We start from the raw sequence: 14,361 nt of genomic DNA on the forward strand, positions 1-14,361 counted from the left end.
AACTATGTATGGTGGTGGATGTTAACTAGACCCGTGGCAATCATTTTTCAATGTATACAAATATCAAATCATTATGCTGTAAACCTGAAACTGATATAATATTTTTCAATTATATCTCAATAAAAAGTAAGTAACCAGTCAACTCATCTCAATTTACCAACCAAGAGGATATTGGTCATCTTGGAATAAGGCAGAAGTAGATGGTAGTGGATTGAGGAGTGAATAAGAGGTGAATTACTGACATAGTCTTTCCAAAAGCTTGACTGTAATAACAGTATTAAGTGAAGATGGAGGAAGGTTGTTTTTTTAAAGGTGGTAGCAGTTTGAAGATTCATATGTATTTGGGGAGAAGGGGCAGTATAGAAGGAGAGGTTAGTATTAAAAGACAAAGAATAACAAATGGACTGAGGTGCTGAAGCAGCAGGAGGAGGTGGTGAGCAGAGGTTTCACTGTACATGGGAGAAGAGCCCCTGTTCCACTGTAACAAGATGGGCTGGAACAGAGAAGAGGTAAAGTGGGTATGGGTGAACCTGCTTTTAAGTGGAAAGCAAGAAAACACACTTCTCTCTGATGGTCCTGTTTTCTTAGTGAGATTACTTGCTGAGAGTAAGGATGGAGATGTGAGGCAAGTATTTGTACACTGTTGGGGGAATGACGAACCATGCTGGTTCAGCTCATGAAGAACACAACTTGCTAAAAGACACACACACACACACACACACACACACACACACACACCTCTTACCGCTAGTTACTAAAGCAATCATTAAAGGCCCACCTGTGGTTGAAGACCAGTTTATTCTGTGGCAGCAATTTATCCATGTGTATGTGTGCATATTTTCTAGCAGTAGTCAACCACCAGGCTTAAACAATTTGAATGTTTGCATCAAATCTCTTTGAGAATGTGTTAGTTGAGTGGGACAGAAGAACAAGTGCTAACACTTATTGAGTACTCTTGGACATGGCAATCTCTCTAAACCTCAGTTTCCTTGTCTGTAAAATGGGACTAAAAATAGTACTTGTGTCACTGGGTTGTCGTGAGAATTACATGAAATATTAGTGTCCCTCAATTTTTTTTACCATGGCCTTCAGTAAGAGGATTAAATGAATATCTATGAGTTCACAATGCCTTTCCCAAAATATTTGGGGACTTAATGTGTTTAAAATTCATAATTTGGGGGATTTGAGGAAAGTAATATGATGACAAGAACACATATTACATAACACCCCATCAGGGCTTGGAAAAGTATCCAATGTCAAACATTAATCTTTCCATAACCAAACATAATAAATATTCACACAAACCACAAATGTAGCTATGAAGAGCCTCCCAAGAGTTTCAGGTCAGATTTTGCCACCAAAAGAATTCAGGTCAGATTTTTCTTCAAATGTATATTTTTGTTAAGTTTTTATTTAAAGTCCAGTTAATTGACATACAGTGCAATATTAGTTTCAGGGATAGAATTTAGTGATTCATCACTTACATACAACATCCAGTGCTCATCACAATGTCAAATGTGTTTTTTTTTAAGTTTTGGGGTTTTTTAGAAGTTTTTGGATTTTGGATTTGTCGATATGAAATTGCAGTTATAGATATAATCTTTACAATGCACCCAGACATAATAATGATCAGTTATTCTTATTGGCATTTCATTTTTAAAATGATAGCTATAACCCACCAAAGGGACTTCATGATGAACTACTGGGCTGTGACCCACACTCTAAGAAATGCTAACATATAAATGTTTAGCCTAGTCGTTGCTACACACTAGGCTTTCAACACATTAGAGGAAAAAATTACCATCTTATGTTTGTATATTTTAAGTTTGCAGAAGTCTTTTAATCATGTAGTTGCTATTCATCTTCACAGTAACTTTATCAGAAATAATATAAATACTTTAACTTTTATCTTTATTTATTTGGTAGTTTCATGTCTCAGTGCTTTTATGATGAACAGAAGGAAATTTAAATAATGATAAACACATATTCCTATGGCATTTATACTTTGACACCTAAAGCACTTTTTAACTTTTCTTGAATTATTTTATGTGAAAGAGAGAACTTTGTTTCATAGATAAACAATCAGAACTCAGAGATCAAGCCATTTGTCTTCGATTATAAAATATACCATTTCTACATAGACTGTGTTCAGTAGGCTATACAGCTATTTGAAATTGTACTTTCAAAGCATATTATTCAGTCCTTAAAATAGGCTATAGACACACTTCTCTCAAGTCACCTTATAATCTTTATGTTTTATTTTTTAGTACTCTTGGAGACATTAAAATAGCTGAAGTAAATGTCAAGGGTTTGTTCGTGAAGCTCATTAACTCTTCTCTTGACAAAGAACTGGAGATTGGAAATTATATTCTCCAGCAAAAAGTGAATGGACAAACAATCTCTTTGTACCGCTTCCTTCCAAACATCATAATGCAGGCCAATTGCACAGTAACAGTGAGTGTCAAATATTAATGCTATGATGCTATGAACTAGAATTGTACAGGAAAAACTCATTTACCCAGCCAGACGGGCTCAGCACCAGTTGTTTCTTCATCATTTGATCTCTATGTAAAATGTGATTTCTCGTTGTTGGATATTTGTGCCACTTTGTCCATCCCTGGATGTAAATTAATACCCATAATTCAATTTCCATTGATTTCCTCAATTTGGTGTACAATACCTTTTGTTTTTATGATTTCACTATTAAAAGGAAATTCTTAGGTTCCTAAAACTGAGCAAATATAATCCCTAAAAGAAAACAAAAGAGATTGTTTTCTTAGAGAACAGTAACTAGTTGATGCTGGAAGGTCCCTTTCTTTCTTGTGCTTTCCTTTAAGCCATGAACAGTAGCTTGGTGTTACACAGCTGACATTATACATTATATGGTCATATTTTAAAACCTCATGTGCTCAGAATGACACATTGCCATGACCCCCTGACATAAACAAACTATGTGAAGCTGCAATGGCATTGACAGTAACAAACCATTCTCTTACAGGTGTGGGCAGCTGAATCTGAAGCAAAGCATCAGCCACCGTCAGATTTTCTTTGGAGAGAACAAAACAAGTTTAAAACAAGCCCAGATTGTACAACAATTCTGTGCAAACCTAATGGTGAAGTCAGTGTCTGATTATCAATAATAGCTTTTAAAAGAATGGATAGCTCTCCTTAGATTCCCCTTCTCCTCTTAGCTGACTCAATTATTTTCCATCCTTACGAGCTTCGATAGAACTGTCACCAACTACAATAACATGTCAGGCAAATCAACAGCACCCTCTTCCCAGGGCGAAAATGCCAAAGAGCTACTTACAATTTGGCAAAGATAATTTTCATAGCCCATATTTCTAAGAAGTTACTTCAGATTTTAGAATCAGGGATGGATTTTATTTATGATATTTAGGCCAAAGAATAGAATAAGAAAGAAATGTATTACACAGAGGCATTTCCTATTCATTTATTCATTTCTCAAATATTTGTTGAGATTATTGTCTATTACAATGGCTGTAATAAGTGCTGAGATTATTTTAAGAGACTAATATTCTAATGAATCTATACTCTAATTTGTAACAACTATATTTTAAATTCAATGTCACTATAAATTTTTTTAATGTTTTTATTTATTTTTGGGAGAGAGAGAGAGAGCATGAGCAGGGAAGGGGCAGCAGAAAGAGAGAGAGAGAGAGGGAGACACAGAATCTTAAGCAGGCTCCAGGCTCCAAGCTGTCAGCACAGAGCCCAACGTGGGGCTCGAACCCACAAACTGAGATCATGACCTGAGCCGAAGTCGGATGTTTAACCAACTGAGCCACCCAGGCACCCCTCAACTTCATTATAAATTTAGCATATTAGTAATAATTTGGAGTAACTCATTCCTAGTACTTGACAATTTTATATATTCACCTTACCTTTTCCTCAGCATAATATAAGTATAAATATATGCCCAAAGACGCACTAATAAAGTTGAAAAGTATCTTTGTTTACAACAAAAAAAGTTAATCTTTTTGTGAAAACGTTATTTTGATTTTTTTTAAATACCTCCTTTTTTTTTTCTTACCCCCAGTCTAACTTACTATGTCATATAACTAGTAATCCAGATAATAGTTGATTGGAATCTACCTCTCTGATTGTCTTTCTGCTTAGATTGTACTGTCTCTTTTGAGTAGGCTTACTAACTTATTAAGAGCCATTTAATGTCTTCCTGTAAGAACAGCAGTTGTTAGACAAGGGGTACATGCATCTGCTGTAATTTTTGAAGCCTTTACTCACTTACCTTTAGATCTTTCAGCAGGATCAAACTGAATTTTAAAACACTTCTAATGATTCTCACTGATGGGAAAAATAAGGTGATGTAATCTAAATTATTTACTCAGCCTTGTAAAAACTCATTAGCAGACTAGGATTAAGGAATTCCTGTTTTAGATTTTTCATCACACTTATCTACCCAATTATTCACTCTGCAAACACATTTGGGGTTTCTACTTTGTGTGCACATTGTTCCCAGGCACTGAGTGTTGAACCAGAGAGGCCAGATCTCTGAGCTCCTGGAATGCCCGTTTGAGTAAATGGCCATTCCCTGCAATGGAATTAGTCTTTGTACTTATATGCTCCTTTTCCTCTGATTTGAACTACTTTGCACATATAGGATCAGATTATTTCTGCAGGGTGATATAAACACAACTTTATTTGCTAGTGAAACTGATCAATTCATTCATATGGGAAATATTTCTTAGTGTCTGCCAAACATTAAGCTAGGTGCTAGGAAAAAAGAGCTTAAGTACTGCATGGTTTCTGTCCCCAAGAAACTCAGTCAGGAGTCTCCTTAAGAGTCCTACCTAGGATTCCGGCTCAAAGATTATCATTTCCTCTCCATGAATCTAGTTCTACTGCCCATTTGCTCATATACATACACATATACATCTATATATTAAATATTCAAAATTTGCTATTAACATTACAACTGTTTTTTGCATAGTTCTTTATAGCTAATGAAATTTAGTAGCTTAGCTGAATCTCACAACACCCTCCTATAACAACTCCCGACCACCACCCTCCCCATTTCACATATGAGGACACAGTCCCAGGTAATAAGCAACTAATGTGTCTGAGGTTATGCAGCTTGTAATTTTCATAATTGGAAACTAAGGCCAGGATGTCTTACTACGTACTCACTGTGTGTTTCATTAATTCACAAATAGTGAGTGAGTGACATTAAATTGTTTGACTTTGAAATTTTATTGCAATAAGTCTATGACATTTTAAAAAATGTATCTAACACCATTGGTATTTGATATTAATGAATCATTTTTGTTAGGCTGTTGCCTGGTACACTCCTATTCACTGGAAGCAAGCGTGGGAGAAATTAGAGACTGACATTGAATTTGACAGATGCTCAATTCATGTAAGTCCAGCGTCTCAAAGACACATGTTTCATTGGCCAACAGCTATATCTACAACTAAAGAAAAACAAGACAAATATAATAAAGATACCTCAAAAAATCAGATGGAACGAGTCAGAGTTTTTCTTAAAAGGTAAAAGTTGTTTGGCTTTTTAAAAAATTTTTTTAACTGAACAATTGGGAATAACTGGGTGACAAGTAGATACATGATGAATAGGTAAATAAATAATGACAAAAAAATCCTATTTCAAGTAGGATAGTAAAACCATAATACTATTTGTGTTTTGTGAAAAGCACAGAGAAAGCAAGGCTATAGTCTTGGGACAGTAGAGGCTGGTGACTTCCACGGGGCAATATCAAGACCCCTCTGGCCATTTCACTTCTTAGTGACAATTCTGTTAGGGGCAAGGCTGCAGAGAGGTGAAGAGATGAAGTTATCTCCATGGCTTCAGCAGTGCCTGAGTGGAAGGAGAGGTGAATCATCGAGGAATTTCATTTTGGATCAAGAGTTGGCTTGTGGCTTAATGTGCAGAATTTATGCTTCTGATAAATGTATGGGCAAATGCTTCTGATGTTGTGATAAAAGCACTGCCCACAAGGTCTAGAAAAGACATGTTTTTTGGTCTTAAAACATCTTTCACTTTAACTGAGGCTTCATTGCTAATGAACTATATAAGATACCTTTTGGGTTCACTTTGGGCTTAATTTTTTTTTTTTTACAGAGAAAAAGAAAATCCACCAACTCTTTTTCCTAATAGCAGTCCTTGGTGCCACAGTCCTAGTGTCCCTGCACATCCCTACTGTCCTCTGACTGAACCTCGCAGTACCAGCATGGCTGAAAGCAGCTTAGATAGACAGCCTAGGCCTCAGTCATCCATGCTGATCCAGCCCACGTAAGTCAAAGGGATATTTATNGGGGGGGGTGGGGGGGGGGGGGGGGGGGGGGCGGGGAGGGAGGGAGAGAAAGAATGAGGGAAGGAGGAGAGAGAAGGAGAGAGGGAGACCTGGTGAAAGGGGGTAAGTGATAAAATTCACCAAGTACTAAAAACTTTGGAGGACTGGGTGGCTCATTCAGTTGAGCATCTTACTCTTGGTTTCAGTTCAGTCATGATCTCATGGTTTGTGGGTTTGAGATCTGCATGGGGCTCCGTACGGACAGCACGGAGCCTGATTGGGGTTCTCTCTCTCCCTCTTTCTCTGTCCCTCCCCCACTCACTCTCTCTGTCTCTCTCAAAATAAACAAACTTAAAAGTAAGTAAATAAATAAATACTATTTGTTTCCTCAAGTGTAGATGGCTCCTAAATCAACTATCATAAATCATTCACTTATATTTGCTTTAGCACGGAGTCTTCCACTGTTCTTGATACCTGTTGAATGAATCTGTGAATCAAAAGAATAGTGTGGCCTGCAAGAGTATATAGGATTCTAGAAGTTTGGTCAGAAGTACATTTTGTTTTTCATTAGGCAAGAATAATTAGACTTACAAAATTATGCTATGCTTAAAGAAAAATTCATTTTATTCATTTTTTAAGGCTGAGTCATATTCCATTGTGTATATATATATATATACCACTTCTTCTTTATTCATTCATCTATAGATGGACACTTTGGTTGCTTCCAAATCTTGGCTACTGTAAATAATGCTATAATAAACATAACGTTGCATATCTTTTTGAATTAGTGGGGTTTTTTCCTCTTTTGGTAAATATCCAGCAGTGAAAATACTGGATCATATAATAATTCTATTTTCAGTTTTTTGAGAAACTTCTATACTGTCTTGCACAGCGGCTGCACCAATTTACATTCCTTCCAGCAGTGCACATGGTTCTTTTTTCTCCACATTCCCACCAACACTTGTTATTTCTTGTCTTTTTTTATTTTAGCCATTCCAACAGGTGTGAGGTGATGTTTCATTTTGGTTTTGATTTGCATTTTCCTAATTAGTGATATTGAGTATCATTTTATGTATCTGTTGGCTATCTGTATATCTTCTTTGGAAAAATGTATATTCATGTTCTCTCTCCATTTTTCAGTAGGATTATTTTTTTCTTTGGTGTTCAATTGTATAAGTTCTTTTTTTTCAAGTTTTTATTTAAATTCCAGATAGTCCACATACAGTGTAATATTAGTTTTAGGTGTAGAATTTAGTGATACATCACTTACATACAACACCCAGTGCTCATCCCAAGTGCTCTCCTTAATAGCCATCACCCATTTGACCCATTCCCTTACCCATCTCCCCTCCAGTAACTCTGTTCTCTAAAGTTGAGTCTGTTTTCCAATTTATGCCTCTTTATTTTCCCCTATGTTCATCTGTTTTGTTTCTTAAATTCCACATAAGAATGAAATCATATGGTATTTGTCTTTCTTGGAATGACTTATTTAACTTAGCATAATACATTCTAGCTCTATCCACCACATTGTAAAAGGCAAGAATTTGTTCTTTATTATGGCTAATATTCCATTGTATATATATACAGCTTACCTTCTTTATCCATTCATCAGGTGAAGGATACTTGGGCTGTTTCCATAATTTAGCTATTGTTGATAATGCTTCTATAAACATCAGGGTGTATGTATTCCTTCAAATTAGTATTTTTGTAACCTTTTGGTAAATACTAAATAGTACAATTGCTGGATCATAGGGTAGTTCTATTTTTTACTTTGTGAGGAACCTCCTTATTGTTCTCCGGAATGACTGCACCAGTTTACATTCCTACCAGCAGTGCAGGAGGGCTACCCTTTCTCCACATCCTCACCAACACCTTTGTTTCCTGTGTTGTTAATTTTAGCCATTCTGACAGGTGTGAGGTGATGTCTCATTGGAGTTTTGATTTGTATTTCCCTGATGATGAGTGATGTTAAGCATCTTTTCATGTGCCTGCTAGCCATCTGTATGTCTTTTTTAGAAAAATGTCTATTCATGTCTTCTGCCCATTTTTAACTGGATTATTTGGTTTGGGGGTGTTGGGTTTAATAAGTTCTTTATATATTTTGGATACTAACCCTTTATCAGATAAGTAAGATGTTAAAGCCCCCTACTATTATTATATTACTATTAATTACTTCCTTTATGTGTATGTTATTAGCTACTTTATGTGTTTGGCTGCACTCATGTTGGGTGCATAAATAATTACAATTGTTATGTCTTCTTGTTAAATTGTTCCCTTTATGATTATATAGTGTCTTTATTTGTCTTCTGTTATACTGTATCTTTTAAAGGCTATTTTGTTTAATATGTATTGCTACCCCAGCTTTCTTTACACCTCACTTTGTATGATAAATGCTTTTCAATCCCTTCACTTTAAAAAATTTTTTTAACATTTATTTATTTTTGAGAGACAGAGACAGAGCACAAGCAGGGGAGGGGCAGAGAAAGAAATGGAAACACAGAATCAGAAGCAAGCTGTAGGTTCTGAGCTGTCATCACAGAGTCCGACCCAGGGCTCAAACCCATGAACCATGAGATCATGACCTGAGCCAAAGTTGGTCACTTAACTGACTGAGACACCCATGTGCCTCTCAATTCCTTCACTTTTAATCTGCATGTATCTTTAGGTCTGAAATGAGCATCATTTCATACCCAGCATATAAATGGGTATTGCTTTTTTTATCCATCCCATCCCCTTATGTCTTTTGACTGGAGCATTTAGTACATTTATATTCAAAATAATTAGTGATAGATATGGGTATTTATTGCCATTATGCTTCTTGTTTTATGGTTGTTTTTTAGAAATTGTTACTTTCTTCCCTTGCTCTCTTTTCTCACAGTTTGTTGGCTTTTTTTTAAAGTTTATTTATTTATTTTGAGAGAGAGAGTGCACACATAAGTTGTGAGGGGAAGAGAGAGGAGAGAAAGAATCCCAAGCTTTCAGCACAGAACCTGAGACAATGGCCTGAGCTGAAAACAAGAGTCAGATGCTTAACTGACTGAGCCACTCAGGTGTCCCTGCTGGCTTTTTTAGTGATATGTATGGATATGTATGTAGTGATATGTATGTATATATATAGCAGTCTATATTAAGGTTACAGTCATTAAAGTTTGAACCCATTCTTTGCTCCTCACCCTCCCACATTTTAGGCATATGGTGTTATATTCTACATCCTTTTATTTTTTAATATCTTACCTGATTTTTATAGATAAACTTAATTTTATTGCTTTTGTGCTTTCTACTTTTCTTACTCCTACTTATGGTCTTTCCTTTCCATTCAAACAGTTGCCTTTTACATTTCTGTTGGGCTGGTTTAGTGGTCATGTATTCCTTTAACTGTTGTGTGTATGGGAAACTCTATGTATTTTTCTATTATGTTAAGATGATAGGCTTCCTGAATAGAATATTCTTGGCGGTGGGTTTTTTTTCATGCCACTCCTCCCTGGGCTGCAAGGTCGCTGTTGAAAAATCCACTGTTAGCTTTATGGGGTTTCCCTTGTATGTAACTGTTTTCTTTTCTCTTTTTGCTTTTAATCATCTCTCTGTCTCACTACTTTTTGTCATTTTAATCACTATATGTCTTGGTGTGGATTTTCTTGGTTTGATTTTGTTGGGGGCTCTCTGTTCCTCCTGGATCTGGATTTGATTTCCTCAAATGCAAGAAGTTTTCAGCTATTATTTCTTCAAAGTTTCTGCTTCCATTCTCTTTCCTTTTTTGATCCCTGTAATGTAAATACTGTGCTTGATGGTGTCACTAGGTTTCCTATGTCTATTTTCCTTTTTTTTATTATTAGTTTTCTCTCCTGATCAGCTTGATTGCTTTCCATTACTCTGTCCTCTAGGTCACTGATTCATTCTTCCACTTCCTCTAGTCTACTATTTATTCCATCGAGTGTAATTTTAACATTCATTGATTATTGAGTTTTTCATCTCTGATTGGTTCTTTTTTGTTTTCTCTCTCTGTTGAGGGTCTCACTGATGTTTTCTACTCTTTTCTCCAGTCCACTAAGTATCTTTGTGACCATTACTTTAATTATCTAGCAGGCATATTATTCATCTCTGTTTTATTTAACTCACGTGCTCTGATTTTGTCCTGTTCTTTCATCTGGGACCTATTCTTCTGTCCCCTCAGTTTGTCTAACTCTCTATGTCTGTTTCTATATGTTAAGAAAGTCAGGTATGCCTCCTGCTCTTGAAAGTAGTGGCCTTAAGAAGAAGATGTCCTATGGAGCTCTGCAGTGCAGTGTTCCCTGTTACCAGAACCTGGCACTTTAGAAGTGCCTGCTAGATTGTGTGTGCCCTACTATTGTGGCTGACTCACATTTGCCTTCATTCCAGTCATTTGCAATGACTCTCTGCCTGTTGTGGGAGGTGTTTGGTCCCTGTGTTGTGAGTGGGCCAGTCGGGGGCACCCTTGGGCTTGACTTGAGTCAGACCAGTTGTATGCCAGCACTTAATAGCACTGAACTGCAAACCTTTCTTTTGTGTTGACCACTGAGAAGATTTCACCGGTAGTCAGGGCCTGCAGTCAGACCTGAAATTTGCTCCCAGACTACCAGACTACTGTGGGGCTTCAGTTGGACTGGCTTCTGTCATTATCGTCCCCTCTCCCAGGAGTCACTTTGCAGTGGTCCTGGCCCCTGCTGGAGCTTTTTGTACACTGCCAGGCTTGAGGCACCACTTAGGATGGACTCCAGGCAAGAGTATATTAGAGGAGATAGTCCGCAGAAAAACGTGGGAGTGGACTGTGGTGTCAGCAAAAACCATGCTGGTCTGCTGTGGGAGGGAACTCACAGCCACTTGGGACAACTGCCAAAGTTTGCCAGGTTGAAAGGAGCAGATCTGCAGAAGCTTACAGGGACTTGGCATGCAGTGTTAGCAGAGTTGCCTCTGCCATGGTGGGGGATCCTTAGCCACTTTGGAGAACTCCTGCTAAAGCTGTGTCCATAGGAGAGCCCAGGAGTGGAGGATACTTTTAACAAGCTGGGTGGAGTGTGTTAGCACTGCCCTTGTTCCCACAGGTGTCTGTATATCTAGGCTGGGGGACACGGGAGGGAAATGGAACCCATCAGGTCTTTTGTTCTTGGAGTCATCTCCGAAAGATCCCTGCCTCTCCAGCACATACTCTGAGATAAGTAAATAAATCTTCTATATTTCAGGCATTTTTCAAACTGCTGCTTCTATACTATATCTTAGCAGGGCTGTTTGTTGTGCTGTCCCTATAAGAGCAGAGACTCCACCCTCCCAGCTCTCCCAGATCTGAGTCACTGATTTTTAAAGTTCCACTTTGCCACATCCCATAGAGTTTGGATTGTTGTATTTCCATTTATTTCCATATATTCTTTAATTTCTTCTCTAATTGCCTGATTGGCCCATTCATTCTTTAGTAGGGTGTTCTTTAACCTCCATGTTTCTGGAGGTTTTCCAGACTTCTTCTTGTGATTGATTTCAAGTTTCATATCATTGTGATCTGAAAGTGTGCATGGTATGAACTCAATTCTTTTATATTTATTGAGGACTGCTTTATGTCCCAGTATGTGATCTATTTTGGAGAATGTGCCATGCGCACTTGAGAAGAAAATGAATTCCATGGCCTCAGGATGTAGAGTTCTAAATATATCTGTCAAAAGTTATATGCCAACAAATTGGACTACTTAGAAGAAATGGACAAGTTCCTAAACACACACACACACACACACACACACATACACACACTACCAAAATTCACATAGGAAGAGATAGAAAATCTGAACAAACCCATAACTAGTGAAGAAATTGAATCAGTTATCAAAAATCTCCCAACAAATAAGAGCCCTGGGCCAGATGGCTTCCCTGGGGAATCCTACNCTAGAACTGATCCATGAAGTCAGCAAAGTTTCAGGATACATTATCAACGTACAGAAATCAGTTGCATTTTTATATACCAACAATGAAGCAACAGANTTTTCATCATGATAAGTGTACCTTTATTTGTTTTGTTTTTTGTTTTACAAATAGTTTATTGTCAAGTTGGTTTCCATATAACACCCAGTGCTNAGAACTCCCCTATGACCCAGCAATAGCACTGCTAGGAATTTATCCAAGGGATACAGGAGTGCTGATGCATAGGGGCATATGGACCCCAATGGTCATAGCAGCACTCTCAACAGTAGCCAAAGTAATATTGAAGAAGATGAAGGCATCACCATCCCAGACTTTAGCCTCTACTACAAAGCTGTCATCATCAAGACACTATGGTTTTGGCATAAAAACAGACACATAGACCAATGAAATAGAACAAAGAATTCAGAATTGGACCCACAAATGTACAGCCAACTAATCTTTGACAAAGCGGGAAAGAGTATCCAATGGACAAAAGACAGCCTCTTTAACAGATGGTGCTGGGAGAACTGGACAGCAACATGCAAAAGAATGAAACTAGATCATTTTCTCACACCATACACCAAAATAAACTCAAAATGGATAAAGGACCTGAATGTGAGACAGGAAACCATCAAAACCCTAGAGGAGAAAGCAGGAAACATCCTCCTTGACCACAACCGCAGCAATNGGAGATGCCACCTCACACCGGTCAGACTGGCGAAAATGAGCAAGTCAGAGGACTCTAGATGCTGGCAAGGATGGGGAGAAACGGGCACCCTCCTACACTGTTGGTGGGAATGTAAACTGGTGCAGCCCCTCTGCAATAGAACTCCCCTATGACCCAGCAATAGCACTGCTAGGAATTTACCCAAGGGATATAGGAGTGCTGATGCATAGGGGCACATGTCCCCCAATGTTCATAGCAGCACTCTCAACAATAGCCAAAACATGGAAAGAGCCTAGGTGTCCATCAATGGACGAATGGATCAAGAAGATGTGGTTTATCTATACCATGGAATACTACATGGCAATGAGAAAGAATGAAATCTGGCCACGTGTAGCAATGTGGATGGAACTTGAGGGTGTTATGCTGAGCGAAATAAGTCAGGCAGAGAAGGACAGATACCATATGTTTGCACATATAGGAGGATTAGGAGGAACTCAATGGAGGACTATGGGGTAGAAGAAGGGGAAAAATAGTTGCGTAGAGGGAGGGAGGCAAACCATGAGAGACTCTTGAATGCCGAGAACTAACTGAGGGCTGATGGGGGAGGAGGGGAGGGGAAGGGGGGTGATGGGCATGGAGGAGGGCACTTGTGGGGATGAGCACTGGGTGTTATATGGAAACCAACTTGACAATAAACTATTTAAATAAAGAAAGAAAATAAATTAAAAATCAATAAAATAAAGTTCCACTGATTGTTAAACACCTTTGGTTTTCAGAGCCAAACATTATAGGGATTCATCCTCCCATGTTGGTTTCCTGTGCCTGAGGTGCCTGGTATAGTGTCTGGTTCTCTCCCTGTCTCTACACTGGTGGTATCCCTCTCTCCCTGGGACAGTCCTATGGTTCCATTTGGCTTCCAACCATGTCTCTGCACTTCTTACCTTCTTTGATGTGGCCTCTTCTCTACATTTAGCTGTGGAGAGTCTATTCTGCCTGTCCTTGGGTTGTTTTCTTGGTTATTTGCACTGATGTCGGTGTTGTCTAGGTGTATCCCTGGGACGAAGTGGACTAGGATCCTCCTACTCTGCCATCTTCCGCAGAAGTCCTATACCGTCTTCTTATGTTATTAAATTGACTAGGTTCTCTGACATATTGTGGAATAGGTCCAATAAGCATGACTATCTTTGGCTTGTTTCTATTCTTGATAATAATGATTCTAAAGCAATAGCAGGATGTTTGCCAAAAGTTACCACTTATCATTTGTTCTGCTGAGAATTTATTCCCATAGGAATTAACAGAAACTTAGGGGAATGTTCTGAATGGAAACTGGATGGAAATCACAAGATGCACAGAGGGTCTAGTTAACTTAGTGGATTAATAGTTTATTAAATGATTAAATAAGATATGAAACTCATTCTCCTCCACTAAAGGTTCACAACAAAGTAACACACACACACACACACACACACACACACACACACACACACACACACGTGTCAGGGA

At 38.1% G+C, this 14,361-nt stretch overlaps 1 protein-coding gene across 7 annotated transcripts in view; it reads left to right on the forward strand.

The window, feature by feature from the left end:
• The window catches only part of LMNTD1 (lamin tail domain containing 1), a 214,358-nt gene that overhangs the window by 122,034 nt on the left and 77,963 nt on the right, over window positions 1-14,361 (forward strand). For 6 of the 7 annotated variants that reach the window (XM_077774576.1, XM_077774577.1, XM_077774572.1 and 3 more), the window contains 4 exons: window positions 2,268-2,454; window positions 2,999-3,118; window positions 5,312-5,529; window positions 6,119-6,289. In XM_077774576.1, coding sequence (XP_077630702.1) covers window positions 2,268-2,454; window positions 2,999-3,118; window positions 5,312-5,529; window positions 6,119-6,289 — 696 coding nt within the window. Of the gene's footprint in view, window positions 1-2,267; window positions 2,455-2,998; window positions 3,119-5,311; window positions 5,530-6,118; window positions 6,290-11,350; window positions 11,455-14,361 lie in introns of those variants that run through there. The other variant, XM_077774579.1, reaches the window with a different exon arrangement.

This window comes from Crocuta crocuta, unplaced genomic scaffold (genome assembly GCF_008692635.1).
Source record: "Crocuta crocuta isolate KB4526 unplaced genomic scaffold, BGI_CrCroc_1.0 scaffold176, whole genome shotgun sequence".
NCBI lineage: Eukaryota > Metazoa > Chordata > Mammalia > Carnivora > Hyaenidae > Crocuta > Crocuta crocuta.